Source organism: Podarcis raffonei, chromosome 10, assembly GCF_027172205.1.
Source record: "Podarcis raffonei isolate rPodRaf1 chromosome 10, rPodRaf1.pri, whole genome shotgun sequence".
NCBI lineage: Eukaryota > Metazoa > Chordata > Lepidosauria > Squamata > Lacertidae > Podarcis > Podarcis raffonei.
The window spans coordinates 5,932,882-5,947,886 of NC_070611.1; the positions used below are offsets into that span (position 1 = coordinate 5,932,882).

Below are 15,005 nucleotides of genomic sequence, written 5' to 3' on the forward strand. Positions count from 1 at the left end.
TCTCATGTTTTGCCTTCCCCACTCCTCGTTAAGCAGTCACGAGTGAATTCCCATCAAGTTGTATCCATCATGAATCAAGTTGAAGTATTTTGCCTGCACTGTGTGCCTGCCCATCCGTTTCACCACTGGTGCTCCTCATGTATACAAGGCCCACAAATTGGGCTGGTGAGTGGAACCAGTGCAGAGGTGGGCCCAGGAATTGTTCACCACCATTCTAAGTGTTTATCTTTTGCCCCTGGCTCTAGCTGGCCTTCTAAATAGAAAACAAAGAAACCAAGCAGATGCCGTTCATCCCTACTCTGTGTTTACTTGCCCCATTTAGGAGTTTATTTTGTACACTTGTTTATACAAACCAGAGTTTAACTCATTCATTCATTCATTCATTCATTTAGAAGCAAGAGCATTCCAGGGCCACCTTTCAGACCCAAACAGGGGCCCCCAGATTGGATGTGTGCTTGTGCTGCAATAGATAAATTCGCAGAAACAGGCCTACAAACCATTGCATCAAGAAGAATTTATAGAACTGATAGTGTTTGTTTCCAGTAGCCAGCGGACAAAAGTTTCAGTAAAAATGTATCAAAATTGCATGTGTCCAAGAAAACAGGGTGGGAGATGAGACAGAAGAAATGCAATCAGCCCCAGGCAAAATGGCTTGTCAATGAGAAACCAAAGATAAGAAGCATTAATCTGCCATGGACATTGATTCCAATCTGCACTGACTGTGTGACTGTCTTAAACTTCAAAAACATTTGGTTGCCCTTGATGAAAGAGATCACTTTTTGGTCTCTTAGTTAGCAAATTGTTGCATGCCAATTCCACTTGCATTGGAGATATTGATCTAAGTGCTTATAGAACATTAGTAGAGGCTAATAGGAAATCACATCGTAATCCCAATTTATTCATTAAACTAATCCTCTTTCTATTACTGATCGCCTTACATGCCCTCCATCCCTTAGAAGCTCTACATTTTGTTTTTCTCCTTGTGTTGTGCCGCAAGACTCAACAGCTTTCTCATCAGTTGTACTATTTAGATTGTAGGCAGAATCCAAGTAGATGCTTTAGGTGTGCCTGAAGGCCAGAGCATGCTCATAGTGGTGGATTTGGGGCTTTCAAATTTCAGCATTGTCCTGTGTGATGCTAAAATTCAGCACACACACACCCCACCTCTCACACTCCGTTCTACAGCATTGTTTTGGTAGCCCCTGCAGCATGACACACAGTGCGACCATACCAGTTGCACTACGCTACCCTTTGATGCACAGTAGTGCTTTTTGAATAACAGTGCGCTGTCTGGGGATAGTAGACTGCAAGAATCATCAGAAAACCCACCTGGCATGTGAAAAGTAGTTATCTTTGGATCCTGGCCTGAAACCATGATAAAAAGTGTAACAAATGGCAACTCATACTCTTAGTGACTGGTGTTCTTTAATCTAGATCTAGATCTATGTCTAATACACCTCATTCTTTGACTAGGTCTTAAACAAAAATATGTTAACAGAACACTTCTATACATGTCTACTTGGAAACAAGCTCCTCTGGCCTTGTTAGTATATTCAAGCTAGCTTGGTGCTGTACAGTACATAAACTGTGGTCATTTTGTTGCACCATCGCTCTTGCCGTGCCACTGGGAGCTAAGTCCTCGGCAATTTAAGCCCAGGATACCTTAAGGACTACTTTATCCTGTATGCCCCGGGTCAATGAACAAAATCACCTGGGGAGGCAATGTTAACGCTCTCTACCCATGGACCAGAAGCGTCAACAAGGAGTTGTGTCTTCAGTGGGCCCAACTCTATGGAACTCTCTCCCATTTGAAATCAGGCAGGCGTCAGATTGAAATGGTTTAATATCAGGAGGCCTTTGCACCACAAGCGATAATAATTTCGTTTTTGGAAACTAGTCTGAAGCCCTGTGAGAAGTTGGAGCTCTATAGTGATGTGCAACTTTGAGAAGGGGAGAAAGTTTTTGGTAGTTTGGGGCTTTCTTCATCCTGTGTTCATAAAACGGCATGATGTAATCTTGTATTTGCGGGGTGCAAGGGCAGTAAATAATCCTAGATCTTAAAGGGCACTCAGCACTGTTACCAAACATTTAGGGACAAGGCTGACAAAAATAATTAGAATTGTACTTTCTGACATAGCTAACAAGGACCGAAGCATGCTTACCAGAAAATAAAGGGCATTCATTTTTAAGAGCAACATTGTCTCAGCATCTCTGCTAATTCACAAATGACAAGAAGCACACCTTTAGGGAACAGGACAAAACTCTGCTTTTATGTTACACCAAGAAAGCAGAGTATTTTCAGATTCCTTGAATCACGTATGCTCCAAACTAAGCAGGGCTTTGGTAATTTGGCTTGGCAGTTTCTAACTCATGATGACATTTACTTAAGGTAAAAACCACTGGGAATGATTGTTGCATTGAACCCTGTGGGACTAAATGTCTGCCAGTAAAAGCCTGATTGCCGAGAAAAATGGAAATTGTGGAATAACAACAACAACAACAACAACAACAACAACAACAACAACAACAACAACAACAACAACTTTATTATTTATACCCCACCCATCTGGCTGGGTCTCCCCAGCCACTCTGGGTGGCTTGCAACAAAAGATTAAAAATACATTAAAACATTAGTCATTAAAAACTGCCCTAAACACACAAAAAGTATATATTTTCTACAAAAGGGACATGGAATCTTAATGGCTTGTGTCCAGAGGCTGCAGTCCTCTATGAGGATCTGCATGCATAATCCCAATTGACTTCAGTTTGATTTAACAGAAATGCAGCTATACAGGATTTCAAGCTTAAACTGCAAAGGACTTTGAATTCTGAGCAAAACTCCTGCACTTCGAGGCAACCTTTTTGGGGGGCACAATCTGTATAACATTTGACTGAAAGCTTTACAAGAGAAAATAGTCAATATGTTGTCCACTGAGACAAGACTTTCAGCAATTCTGCTTCTCCAGCTTCAGAGAAACACTCACAGAAAACTGAAATATGACTCTAGATTCTGCATGGGAAATCACTTTGAGAGGTTTGGGCTGCAATTCATGGTCCATTTGTTCTGAGGAATCAAATGAGATCATTTCAGGAAGCACTATGCACATTTTAAGATAACAAATGTTTGGAAATTGTGTACATAGCTTCCTGTAAATGGCTTCTGAGTACCTAGAACTGAGGAACAGTTTATAACCAATGATAAAATGCTAGGACTGGCTGTTAGACCCACAGAGGTTTCCAGCTCTTTGAAATCTTTCAAATCAAGATGAAATCAATCAAAATTTTGAACTAAGGGAAATGAAAAGTAAAGATGGAAGAAAGCCAGATGTACCAAGCAACAGGAACTTGTCAGTTATTGGCTTGTTACCTATTCTGATCATTTGGTTGTGAGGGAAACATCCATTGCAATCTAGAAGATGCTTTATATTTTTGTCGTGCATAAGGTAAAATCTCAGCACCTCAATCAGAGTCCTCTTCATCTGCCAAATTGACCAAAAGGATGACACTAGCCGTGGCAGAGCAAAGTAATTAGCAACTTACTCCAAGGGACTACTGCATTAGTCGCAATGCATGGATGAGAGAATGGTGTCGGAGGATGGACTGGGGTTTGTTTAGGAACTAGGGGGCATTCTGGGACAAAAGGGCTCTACTTGAACCAGGATGTAATGAAAATATGAAATGTTAAACCTAAAATGTTTTACTGTTGGCATTTGTAAGCCGCTCTGGGTGCCCTGTCCGGATGAAGAATGGTGCCCAAAATGCACACATGCACAGTTGGATGAAAGAAGAATTGTGGCCTCTCAAATGACAAGTGGAGTGTTTTATTTTGTTTTGTTTTAAAGAAGTAGCAGACAAGTGAGTGGTTCTTGCTCTCTTCTGGGTGTGGGGGGGCTGTCTGGGAACAGAAAGCATATCTAAAATGCACAGCCCACAAAGTTGTGTGCAGGCCAGTTGGAGAGGATGGATGCCCAAAGTTACATTAAGCTCTTGTTTATCAGGGCTCTCCAGAAATTACTGAAAGCTGCTTTCTCTGGCAGAGCTCCAGCATCACTGGAAAACCCCGCTTCAGCACATCTGTCCTCACTGGCATAAGCAAATGGATCCAGCCCATTGCTGGTAGATTACTATGTCAGCTGTTCTTTCAGATTTGAAGGGGGGGGGGAATCCAGCTAACTGTCTTGAAGATGAAAAGTGAACTTTCAATGCCTTTTTGATATGTTGCCATACTTCCCACTTCCTATGGTAACAGCAGATTCTACTACTGTGCTCATTTCAGTGTTAACTGTTCCGCTTTCTTGCTATTTCTTGCAAGCCAGGCCAGGCGAAGGAAGGCAACCCCCTCAGGCAGCTGATATAGGATGTCACACAAGAGCAGCAAATAGTTGTTTAATTTATTATTGTTGTATTTCTGCTGTCAGGGGGAGAGGCCCTCGTGGGATTTTTCTGCCCCATTTGCCATAGTAATTTCACTAGCCCTGGTCACTCCACAGCTGCCCCTCAGGCCACAAAATGCAGGCTCTGATTTCAAGGAGCAGATTCCATCCCCCTTACCACCACAGGTGAACAGTTTGTGTGGTCGATTCCAACCAAACATTCCAACAGCCTGAATAAATGAATTAATGAAGATTTATGTCAAATGCTGTAGTCACCAGATAAACTGCTATATTCTGCACTCACTCAAGCATCCAAACCGCCTTCAAGAGCAATTCTGAGTAGAGTGCATTAGAGGAGTCACATATGATTAAGTATTGCAGTGAAGAAGAAGAAATATTTGCAACCAGCTAGCAATTCTGCCCAGGACACAGAAGAGTCTGAATGAAATTACAGGAAGGAAAGGATTAAAAAATATATATGATTACATAACCTTAATAATAAACCGGTAAAAAGCCTACCAAATGTTTAGAAAGTGAATGCAAACCAGGGATAGTTATGTACATGGCTAATAAACAGGGGGTGGGGTCTTGTTATATGGCCCAAACCACTGAGAATGTCCCCCTGCTCTCCCAAAAATACCAGTACTACTTCTGCTATTAATTATATTGAAAATATTGGTGTTAACTTCAAATTGTCCATTTTTCAGTTGCTGTTTTATTGCACGGGTGGCTGAACTGAGGTCCCTAGACACTGCTGGTCTATACAGCTCCCATTATTCTTGACCCTTGGCCATGCTGAGTAGGAATTCAGGTCCCACAGCATACATTTATTTATTTCCTTAAAATATGAAGTATAAATAAATAAATGTATAAAATCTGTTTAAATCATGACAATAAACACAGCATGCCACCAGCCCTTTTATTAAAAGCAGTCAATACCTAAAAGCCTGTGGGAACATCTCTTGGGCCACAGATAAGCCACTCCTGCTTCAGTGGTTCTAGAGAACTTTGTAACTGCCTTTCTGTACTTTGCATGTGACATTCTCTGACACATTAATGTTTTGTTGAAATAAATGTGAAATTGTTCCTTTCTGTCTATCTGTCTTAGCAGTGGCTATTTAAAATGTATTTATTGATTTCATTTATGAAATGTCCATTGCATCTACATCATGGACTTAGTTTGAGTTGATGTGGCCTTCAGATGTGGAGCGGGTGCCTTCAGTGAAGCACCAAACATGTGCCCCACCAATCATGGCCCCTCTGGGCTTATTATAGCATGTTGAGGGGGAGGTGGCCTGGGCCTAGGTAAAGACATCCCTACAGCAATCAGTGATCCCAGACTTCTTGAAAAAAGCAGTGACTCAACCACTTCTGAAAAAGCTGTAATCTGTTCACCTTCTACTAATCCAGACTGGGTTACTACAGTGTACAGTGGTACCTCAGGTTAAGTACTTAATTCGTTCCGGAGGTCCGTTCTTAACCTGAAACTGTTCTTAACCTGAAGCATCACTTTAGCTAATGGGACCTCCTGCTTCTGCCGCACCGCCAAAGCACGATTTCTGAAGCAAAGTTCTTGACCTGAGGTAATATTTCTGGGTTAGAGGAGTCTGTAACCTGAAGTGTCTGTAACCCGAGGTACCACTGTACTCTGTTTCTGGAAGCTGCAGCTGGTAGAAATTGCTGCAGCCCAGCTTCTCCCTGGGGCTGATTATCGACATCCAAACAGGCAGGTCCATATGAGAGAACGTGATAAAACCATCACAGAACTGTAGAGTTGGAAGGGATCCCGAGGGTCATCTAGTCCAACCCCTGCAATGCAGGAATTTCAGCTAAAATATCCATGACAAATACCTGTGGTCCTGGTCCAAAGCCATTCAGGGCTTTAATGGTTAAATTAATAATTTTAGGTCTTGAGAAAAGATCATTACCTTGTACAGTACAATGAATAATTACGTACTCTGGCTAAACATCCTCATAGCAGTTGTGCCAGTAAAGGCAGTGTGAAGTTGTGATTAGAGTGTAAACCGGCTATGGCTGCGGGTAGACTTGAGTTCAAATCTTTGCTGAGCCAGAGAGTTCCCTTTGTAACACTGGGTCAGCCAGTATCTCTTCCCTTGCAGCAATCTGTACACCCATCAATGTCGCAGTTAACTCTTTTTTTTAATAAGATATTTATTAAGATTTTCAAGAAATAAGAGAAGCAAAAAAGAAAAGATACAAAAGAAAAAAGATACAAAAAATATTTAAAAATATATAAATAGTTTAAAAAAACAATCCAATCATCACATATATTTCATTTACTTATTTCCCAGACCTCCTCACACCTTCCTTCTCTGTATTCCAGTTCAGATTATTTTTCCAGCAAATCCCTCCCCTCTTTCAAATCCTTTCCCTAATTCATAATATTCTGTCATCACATTACCTTAATCTATTTTCATCTTATCTTGTACATATATATAAAAAGAAAAAGAAAAAACCTTAAAGTTTAGAACTTAAATCTTAATTTTTACCAACTTCTCCTAACCATAACCTTCTTACCTAATTCTTTAGACATTTTTATAAGAGCCAAATAAATTCATTTCAACATTCTCCTAACATTCATCAATTTTATAAAACAGTCCTAATGATAAAAATAAAAATAAACAATCCAGTCTTCATCCAGCGTCCCTTCTTCCTGGTTCCGGGTTTTGTCAGTCCTTTTTATCTTGTTAATCTAGCACATTAACCTGGCCACCTTATATCCGAGGCCCTCATGTCTCTTCCATGACCCTTCCGCTGCTCTTTTTCATATTTTCCTTTTATTCTTGGGAACTCCAGCTTAGTGATGTTTTTGACCCTTTTCAACAAGACCATCCCTTTTCCACAGTCCATACTAAACTCGATGTAGTATTTAAAAGCATATTCCAGATTCCCTTCAAAGTTAAGAGCCCCCACTGCTCCAAACATCTGGTGGCCCCTTTCCAGACTCGAAAAGTCCAAATCTCCCTGTACAGGGGGGTCTATCCAACCCCCCATTTCCAAACCAAACCCGATTTTACCTTTCCAAGTCTGGTTTTTCCCAAGTTCATTTGTCAAGTCCAAAAGTTTGTAATCCTGCTGGGCCGCTGCTCTCGCCATCTCTGGCGCCCAAGATTCAGCAAAATCCTCTTCTCTCAGTTGTTCTGTCATGGCACGCTCCTGTTTTGATTCCTGAGTGGGCTCCATGTAATTTCCCGCTACCTGGTCAAAGGTTCTGGCCCCGTTATTCATGTAATCCATCTTCTGGCTTAACTGATCCAATAGGGCATTTATTTTGCAGAAAGCACCCAACAGTGCTTCTGGAGACATTGTTCCACAAGGTCACCAAGTCCTTTCCCACAGCTGTAATCAGTGGCAGCTGCAGTTCCCAGGAATTCCCAGGAATTAGTAACAATTTCACAATTCCCCTCTAGGGGGAAAAGTTTCTTGTTGTTCTTTCTCTTAAAAACAATAGCAATAAAGTTTCTTTTTTACGATACGTTGTCCATATTTGTTCTTTTAACAGACGAAAGGAAACAATGGAGTAACTAAGTTTCTCTTCTTTCTGTCAAAAACCTTTATTTCTGGTCAATGAGCTTCAAACGTCAATTCTGACACCCCGCTCCAGGGTCAGGACGGTGGAAAATTACTTTACTTTAACTTCACTTCTGCAGGTTTAAGCAACTCAGAAAGGATCCCCCTTCTTCTCCTGCTGCCGAAGGGGGGTTCAACAATTTTAAATGGTAAAAGTCGATCCTTTAAAGTGGTTTTTAAGGCTCTAGTTTGCGTTGTCTTTGCTTTGTTCTGGCTACAGGGAAAGGGAAGGGTGACTTCCTGTTTATTCCTTCCCGTTTCAGTACCAAATTAGGGTAAATTTTTAAGTCCAAATTCCTTTTAATTTCGCCAGATCTTATTTGAAGTCCAAATATTCAATGTTCCAGTACTCACGGTTGGTTATTTTAGATGCCAAATTGTCCCAGGAAAAAGGCAGCGCTCTCCGGCAACAGCTATGCGGCTTCGCTCCGCAGAAAAAGCAATTGACTCACAGCACCGCGCCACTTCCCCCTCTTCGCTTCGGAGCCCGTTTGTGGGTTCCTTTGCGGGTTGGGGGGGGCGCTAAGGGTGCCCGCCGAGTCCCACGGTCACAGGCTTCATCCGCCTGTGATTTCCAGAAGGGTCCCCGCTTCGCCGTAGCGGAAAAGACCCGTTTCATGCGGAGCTGGTCCCTCCAATTCAGAGGGAGTCCGCCATTGCTGGTGGCGCCACCCCGGAAGTCCCATCACAGTTAACTCTTTTGACAGAATAAATAAATAATTGGCTTTGATAGGCTTGCTTAGCTTAGAACATTTGTGCTGAGGATTGGACTGTGAATTTATTCTGCCTCAAAATCCCCGATGTTTTTGCATTTCACATGATGCTACCTGTCTGAACCATTTTGAAATGTCTCTCCAACAAAATACAATTTCAATTAAAAATAGCAGAACAGCTCCATGTTTACAAATGTGCCATGACTGGCTCTTCAGGGAGCCTAGGCAAGAGGAAGGAACAGATGTGTTTTAAGAACTTAAATATGGTGCTGGTTAAAGATGAAGCAGTAATCCACGTTTCAATTTCTAGCACAGATACTGTCTTGCTGTTGCAGCCAGTTATCCAAAACCTTCATTTTCCCAGATTCCAACCAATTTACCCCTTGTTGTGGGTAAAGGACACTTGGCGTATTAATAACTGGGCTAGAGAGACCTGTCTAGCTCCCCCTAGTTAGTTTTCCTCCCCTTTTAAAGACCTTTCTGTTTAATTTGGGCCTTTTTCACATTTGACCATTACTTAGTTATTGAGTCAAGTTCCCCCCGTTTGAATTAGACCAGAGTGATTCACAGCCACACTTACTTGAATCTGTATATGAGGCGCATCTTTGATCTTTCCCATAGCACCAATAGGCATTCCTTTTTCTGTATTTCCTCGCCTTGTAACTCATTGATTCTGTGGTGCCAATTAAATGCTGATAGGGCATGCATGCAGATATCTGTATGAGTGCCTTGGTTTAAAACAACAACAACAACGACATTCCCCAGTTGGAAGTGCACAGAAGCACACAGGCAATTGAAAATTCTCAGCTGACAATATTTGATATGGTTTGTTGTGCAGTTCTCTGTGCAGTTTTGTGCAAATATAAAGGAAATATATGCTATAGTCCTCTGTTCAGGAGGAGCACTGAAATGAGGAGCACAGCTAGAAAAGAAATGAAACCGACTTCAAATTATCAGTGCACACTTCCAGAACAACATTGTTGTGTAGTGTCTGATGTAAAAATAAATAAATAGAAGTGGTTTGTTTGTGCATTTTTCAGATTTTGAGAAAATATGAGAGATGAAAAACAAATATATAAGGCTGTATTCCATTCAGTAAAAGTAAAGGTAAAGGACCCCTGACAGTAAGTCCAGTCGCGAACGACTCTGGGGTTGCGGCGCTCATCTTGCTTTACTGGCCGAGGGAGCTGTTTGTCCGCAGACAGTTTTTCCGGGTCATGTGGCCAGCATGAGTAAGTTGCTTCTGGCGAAACCAGAGCAGCGCACGGAAACGCCATTTACCTTCCTGCCAGAGTGGTACCTATTTATCTACTTGCGCTTTGACGTGCTTTCGAACTGCTAGGTTGGCAGGAGCAGGGTCCGAACAATGGGAACTCACGGACCGCCGACTCTCCAGTCAGCAAGCCCTAGGCTCAGTGGTTTAGACCACAGCGCCACCCGCGTCCCTGTTCCATTCAGTAACATGCTGCAAATAGTTGCAAGCACAGCTAGAAATGAAACTAAAGCACTGAGTAAGGAGTGGGCATGGAAAGGGTTGTCGCAGAAAGTGGCAATGGATCCACCCACCCTAAAACACTAAACTCAGTTGAGTGGTTTGGAGCCCAATTTTTCCCAGTTTATCAGCTTACACCCAAATTTACAGGGAGGGAACCTCAAGATTTGTGTTGTTTGAGGATTCAGCTAGATTGGTAAAGAAAAAGCCTTTTATATGCATTGTATATGCGATATAACACTGTGACACCAGATGGCGCTGTGGAGTCCTATCTTTCCCTACCAGATTTCCCTTTATGAGTTTACAATGCATTTCACTGAATTGCTTCTCTGATGTGTCTAGATCCAGCCTGGGAGTAACATCATGTGGACTAGTCAAATAAAATAGGAATGCAAACAGCTACAAACACACAATAAACTCTGGTGTGTAAACAGGCTGATTATTTTACTGGTTATTGATTATGTTGTTGGTTGTGGTTCATTTCACCTCTGTTTTATTTCTAAGTGTGTGATGGAGTTCTTTTTAAAAGTTATTTCATTGGTTTTTATTTCTTCACCTACTGTTAACTGTGTTGTGCACTTTTACTGTATAAGAAGAAAGACAGTAGCGCATCACTCTCAGTGGAATGTACATTTTGATACACATTTGAATAGTTATTCCTCTCTTTAACTAGAGGATAGGAACTAGTTGACATGCATGCACCAGACCTCAGTTATCACGCACAACAGCTTGTGCAGCTGCTTTTTCAGTTCAGATATCCAAAACACTCTACAGATGTTTCATGGAAACCTAAGTCTGAGAGGAGACAAAGCTGAAAACTATGCTGAAATAAATGGGTAGTTTTCACACAGCTCCATTTGTGGTCTCCTTGTTTTCTTTTCTTTTTTTGTCCTAGACAACTACTACGGTACTCCAAAGCCTCCAGCAGAGCCAACCCCATTATTGTTAAATGTAACAGACCAGTTACTCCCCGGTGCAACACCCAGTGCTGAAGGCAAACGCAAAAGAAATAAGTCGGTGAGCAATATGGAGAAGACTGGAATAGAGCCCCCAGAGGAAGAGGAGGAAGAAAGAGCTGTCGTCAACGGAAACGGCATGGCAATAACACCAGGTCAGTGCTTTTCCTCTTGTTATGTCTCATGTGGATTTCAGCTCCTTGCCATTGTAGCTAAAGGCAAAAGAGCAGTGATGTTACAGCAAGCAGCATAGTGTGAAATTTATGATAGCTAAACTGAGCCACCCAGTGCTGCTCAGAGGACCAGGCCAGACATTTTTTTAAAATGGGAGACTTAGAACAGGCAACAGCAGTGGGGCCCACTGGCAATGCTGGATCTAGGGCGCTGTGGGTGGTTCCCCACCCCACAGGGCACCAAGTTGAGGGGGCACATGATGATGATGATGATGATGATGATGATGATGATGATGATAATGATACAACCTAAATTTATACAAGTACCTACCTACTCAAAGTTAGGGGGCGCCAAATTTTGTCCTCGCTTAAGGTGCCATATTATCAAAGTCTGCCCTTGCCAGGTGCTGAAACTTGGATATGACCCCAGAATTATTCAACCTTTTATCAACGACTTGGATGATGGACTCAAGGGCATCCTGATCAAATTTGCAGATGACACCAAACTGGGAGGGGTGGCTAACACCCCAAACGACAGGATCACACTTCAAAACGACCTTGACAGATTAGAGAACTGGGCCAAAACAAGATGAATTTTAACAGGGAGAAATGTAAAGTATTGCACTTGGGCAAAAAAAATGAGAGGCACAAATACACGATGGGTGACACCTGGCTTGAGAGCAGTACACGTAAAAAGGATCTAGGAGTCTTGGTTGACCACAAACTTGACATGAGCCAACAGTGTGACGCGGCAGCTAAAAAAGCCAATGCAATTCTGGGCTGCATCAATAGGAGTATAGCATCTAGATCAAGGGAAGTAATAGTGCCACTGTATTCTGCTCTGGTCAGACCTCACCTGGAGTACTGTGTCCAGTTCTGGGCACCACAGTTCAAGAAGGACACTGACAAACTGGAACGTGTCCAGAGGAGGGCAACCAAAATGGTCAAAGGCCTGGAAACGATGCCTTATGAGGAATGGTTAAGGGAGCTGGGCATGTTTAGCCTGGAGAAGAGGAGGTTAAGGGGTGATATGCTAGCCATGTTCAAATATATAAAAGGATGTCACATAGAGGAGGGAGAAAGGTTGTTTTCTGCTGCTCCAGAGAAGCGGACACGGAGCAATGGATCCAAACTACAAGAAAGAAGATTCCACCTAAACATTAGGAAGAACTTCCTGACAGTAAGAGCTGTTTGACAGTGGAATTTGCTGCCAAGGAGTGTGGTGGAGTCTCCTTCTTTGGAGGTCTTTAAGCAGAGGCTTGACAACCATATGTCAGGAGTGCTCTGATGGTGTTTCCTGCTTGGCAGGGGGTTGGACTCGATGGCCCTTGTGGTCTCTTCCAACTCTATGATTCTATGATTTTATGATTCTATGATTCCATTATTTCATTGACTTAAAGTCAGGGCTTGCAATTACAGACACTGCTGCTTTGCCCTGCTTCTGTAGCTATGTCTTGAACTGTGTCCGGAGATCATGTTGTTTAAAGTGCAGGTGTGGTCTCTCCCAGCTGCTTACTTCTCTGATAGTTTCTAGCCATCAAGAATATTTTCTGGCCCATACTTGCATTGCGCTTGGAAGATTTCAAGTCATTTCTGTATTGGTTTACCTCATACTTGAGGGAGGTCAAGAAGGTTATCAAATTGGGTCTCTCAATCTGCCTTTTAATCACAAAATTGTTTTTAATGTAAGAAATTAATTGAACAGTTCAAAAGTGTGCATCACATAAAAGATTCTGAAAACTCTTAAGTTTTCATGTGTAGGAAATAGGTGTTTCATTTGTCTTACGTAGAAACAGAATATATGTGATTTAGAACCTAATAATCCTATTGAAAAAAGAAGTTTCAATAAAAAGAGTGAAATATTATTTCCCGAAGCATAGATTGAAGGATAAATCATTGCATTAAAAGCTTCTGAATATACAGCACATAAAAAACAATAAATCCAGCACCTAATCTTTAAGAACTGTAAAAATTATATACACATGGCTTTTAATACAGGACTTCCTTTTTTTCCATTTGAGGAAAATAGCACATTCAATTTGAATGATTCCCCACACCTCCATAAAGTATCATTTGTTTATTTATTTCCATCTATAAATGGCTTGCTGTAAAATATCACAAAGTGATTTAACAATAAAGACATCAACAATAAAACAAATTCATATATTAAAACAATTTGATATATAAAAATGATTTCCAGTCTCATACAGAGATGCATACAAAACGTGACCGATACAAGTATACAGTGGTGTATATACAAGCCATTGCCATGCATAAGGGGAAGCCACGAGACACACTGTTCCTTTCTCGGCCACCAAATTTCCACTAAAGAAGGCAAAAGTGAAGAATTCTGCAGGAAGCACAAAAAGATAAGGGTAACAGAACTGAAATTCATTTAAGGTGTTTTTTTGTGTACACCTCCTACCAGGAATCAATAGAAAACATTAATTCAGTTTGTTAGTTGAGCTGTGCTGCTCTTTATTATGCAGTGGATAAAGCTGACTAAAACCAAGGTATAAAGTTGCTACTGGATTTCACCTGAAGCAAGTTTTCATTTTTTTAAGCACACGCTGGAGGTTTCTGCTTAGATGTTCCCAAGCAGTTTTGTGGGAAGGAAAGGGAATTCTGATAAGGCCATAGAGATTTGGGGAGGAGGGATCACAAATCACTAAGGCGCCATGCACTTGCATGGGACTATGCCTTGTTGGATAGTGTGGGGACTGTTTCTCGGTGAGCCTCCTTAGGTTTGTGGCGCACGGCAATTTGTCAGCCAGGGGACTGCCTTCATTTACGTTGTGCGCTTTGACTCGCTTGTTGAGTCAGTGGAAGCCATTACAGTGGTACCTCGGTTTAAGAACAGCCCTGTTTACGAACTATTTGGTTTACAAACTCCGCAAAACCGGAAGTAGTGTCCTGGTTTGCGAACTTTACCTCAGTCTAAGGACAGAATCCAAACGGTGGAAGGGCACTGGTGGCAGGAGCACGCCTTGGTTTAAGAACAGTTTCAGTTTAAGAACAGACTTCCGGAACGGATTAAGTTCGTAAACCACTGTATTTGCTTTATTCTTAACTATGGTGTTTTTCACATCCAAGCATATACAGTCATACCTCGGGTTAAATATGCTTCAGGTTGAGCATTTTCAGGTTACGCTCCACGGTGACCCGGAAGTAACAGAATGCGTTACTTCCAGGTTTCGCTGCTCGTGCATGCACAGACACTCCAAATGACGTTATGTGCAGATGCGGCGAATCGCAACCCGCGTTTGTGGTTGTGTTTGCTTCAGGATGCGAACAGGGCTTCAGAACGGATCCCGTTCGTGCCCAGAGGTACCACTGAATATTTTTTGCTTTTAATTTTATATTGTTATGCAATACCTATTACATTGCTTACCCTAAGTTATGACATTTACTTTGATGGCACTCCCTCTTTGATAGTGTGTGTTGTTCTCTCAGGTGGTCGTCCCTTAAGGGAGACAAGATGGTTCATTTCCAAGGTTGTAATTCCAATGTCATGCCATTGTTTAAAATGCTTTTAATGCTCAAAGGGGTATTCAAAAAGAATGCAAAGTGGGAGCAGAGAGACAATTTTCATACCTCTTTTTTACACAACTAGAAAGATCTCTCTCCTAATTGCGAGACCTATTTCCAAGGAATTCAACTTGCTTTCTTTTGCCCTTCTGTGCAATATTTTGCATGCCAGCTGAGCC

At 41.8% G+C, this 15,005-nt stretch overlaps 1 protein-coding gene across 26 annotated transcripts in view; it reads left to right on the top strand.

Moving 5' to 3' along the window:
- The window catches only part of MAGI2 (membrane associated guanylate kinase, WW and PDZ domain containing 2), a 616,514-nt gene that overhangs the window by 370,665 nt on the left and 230,844 nt on the right, over positions 1–15,005 (top strand). For all 26 annotated transcript variants that reach the window (XM_053406400.1, XM_053406403.1, XM_053406409.1 and 23 more), the window contains one exon: positions 11,065–11,280. In XM_053406400.1, coding sequence (XP_053262375.1) covers positions 11,065–11,280 — 216 coding nt within the window. The remainder of the gene's footprint in view (positions 1–11,064; positions 11,281–15,005) is intronic.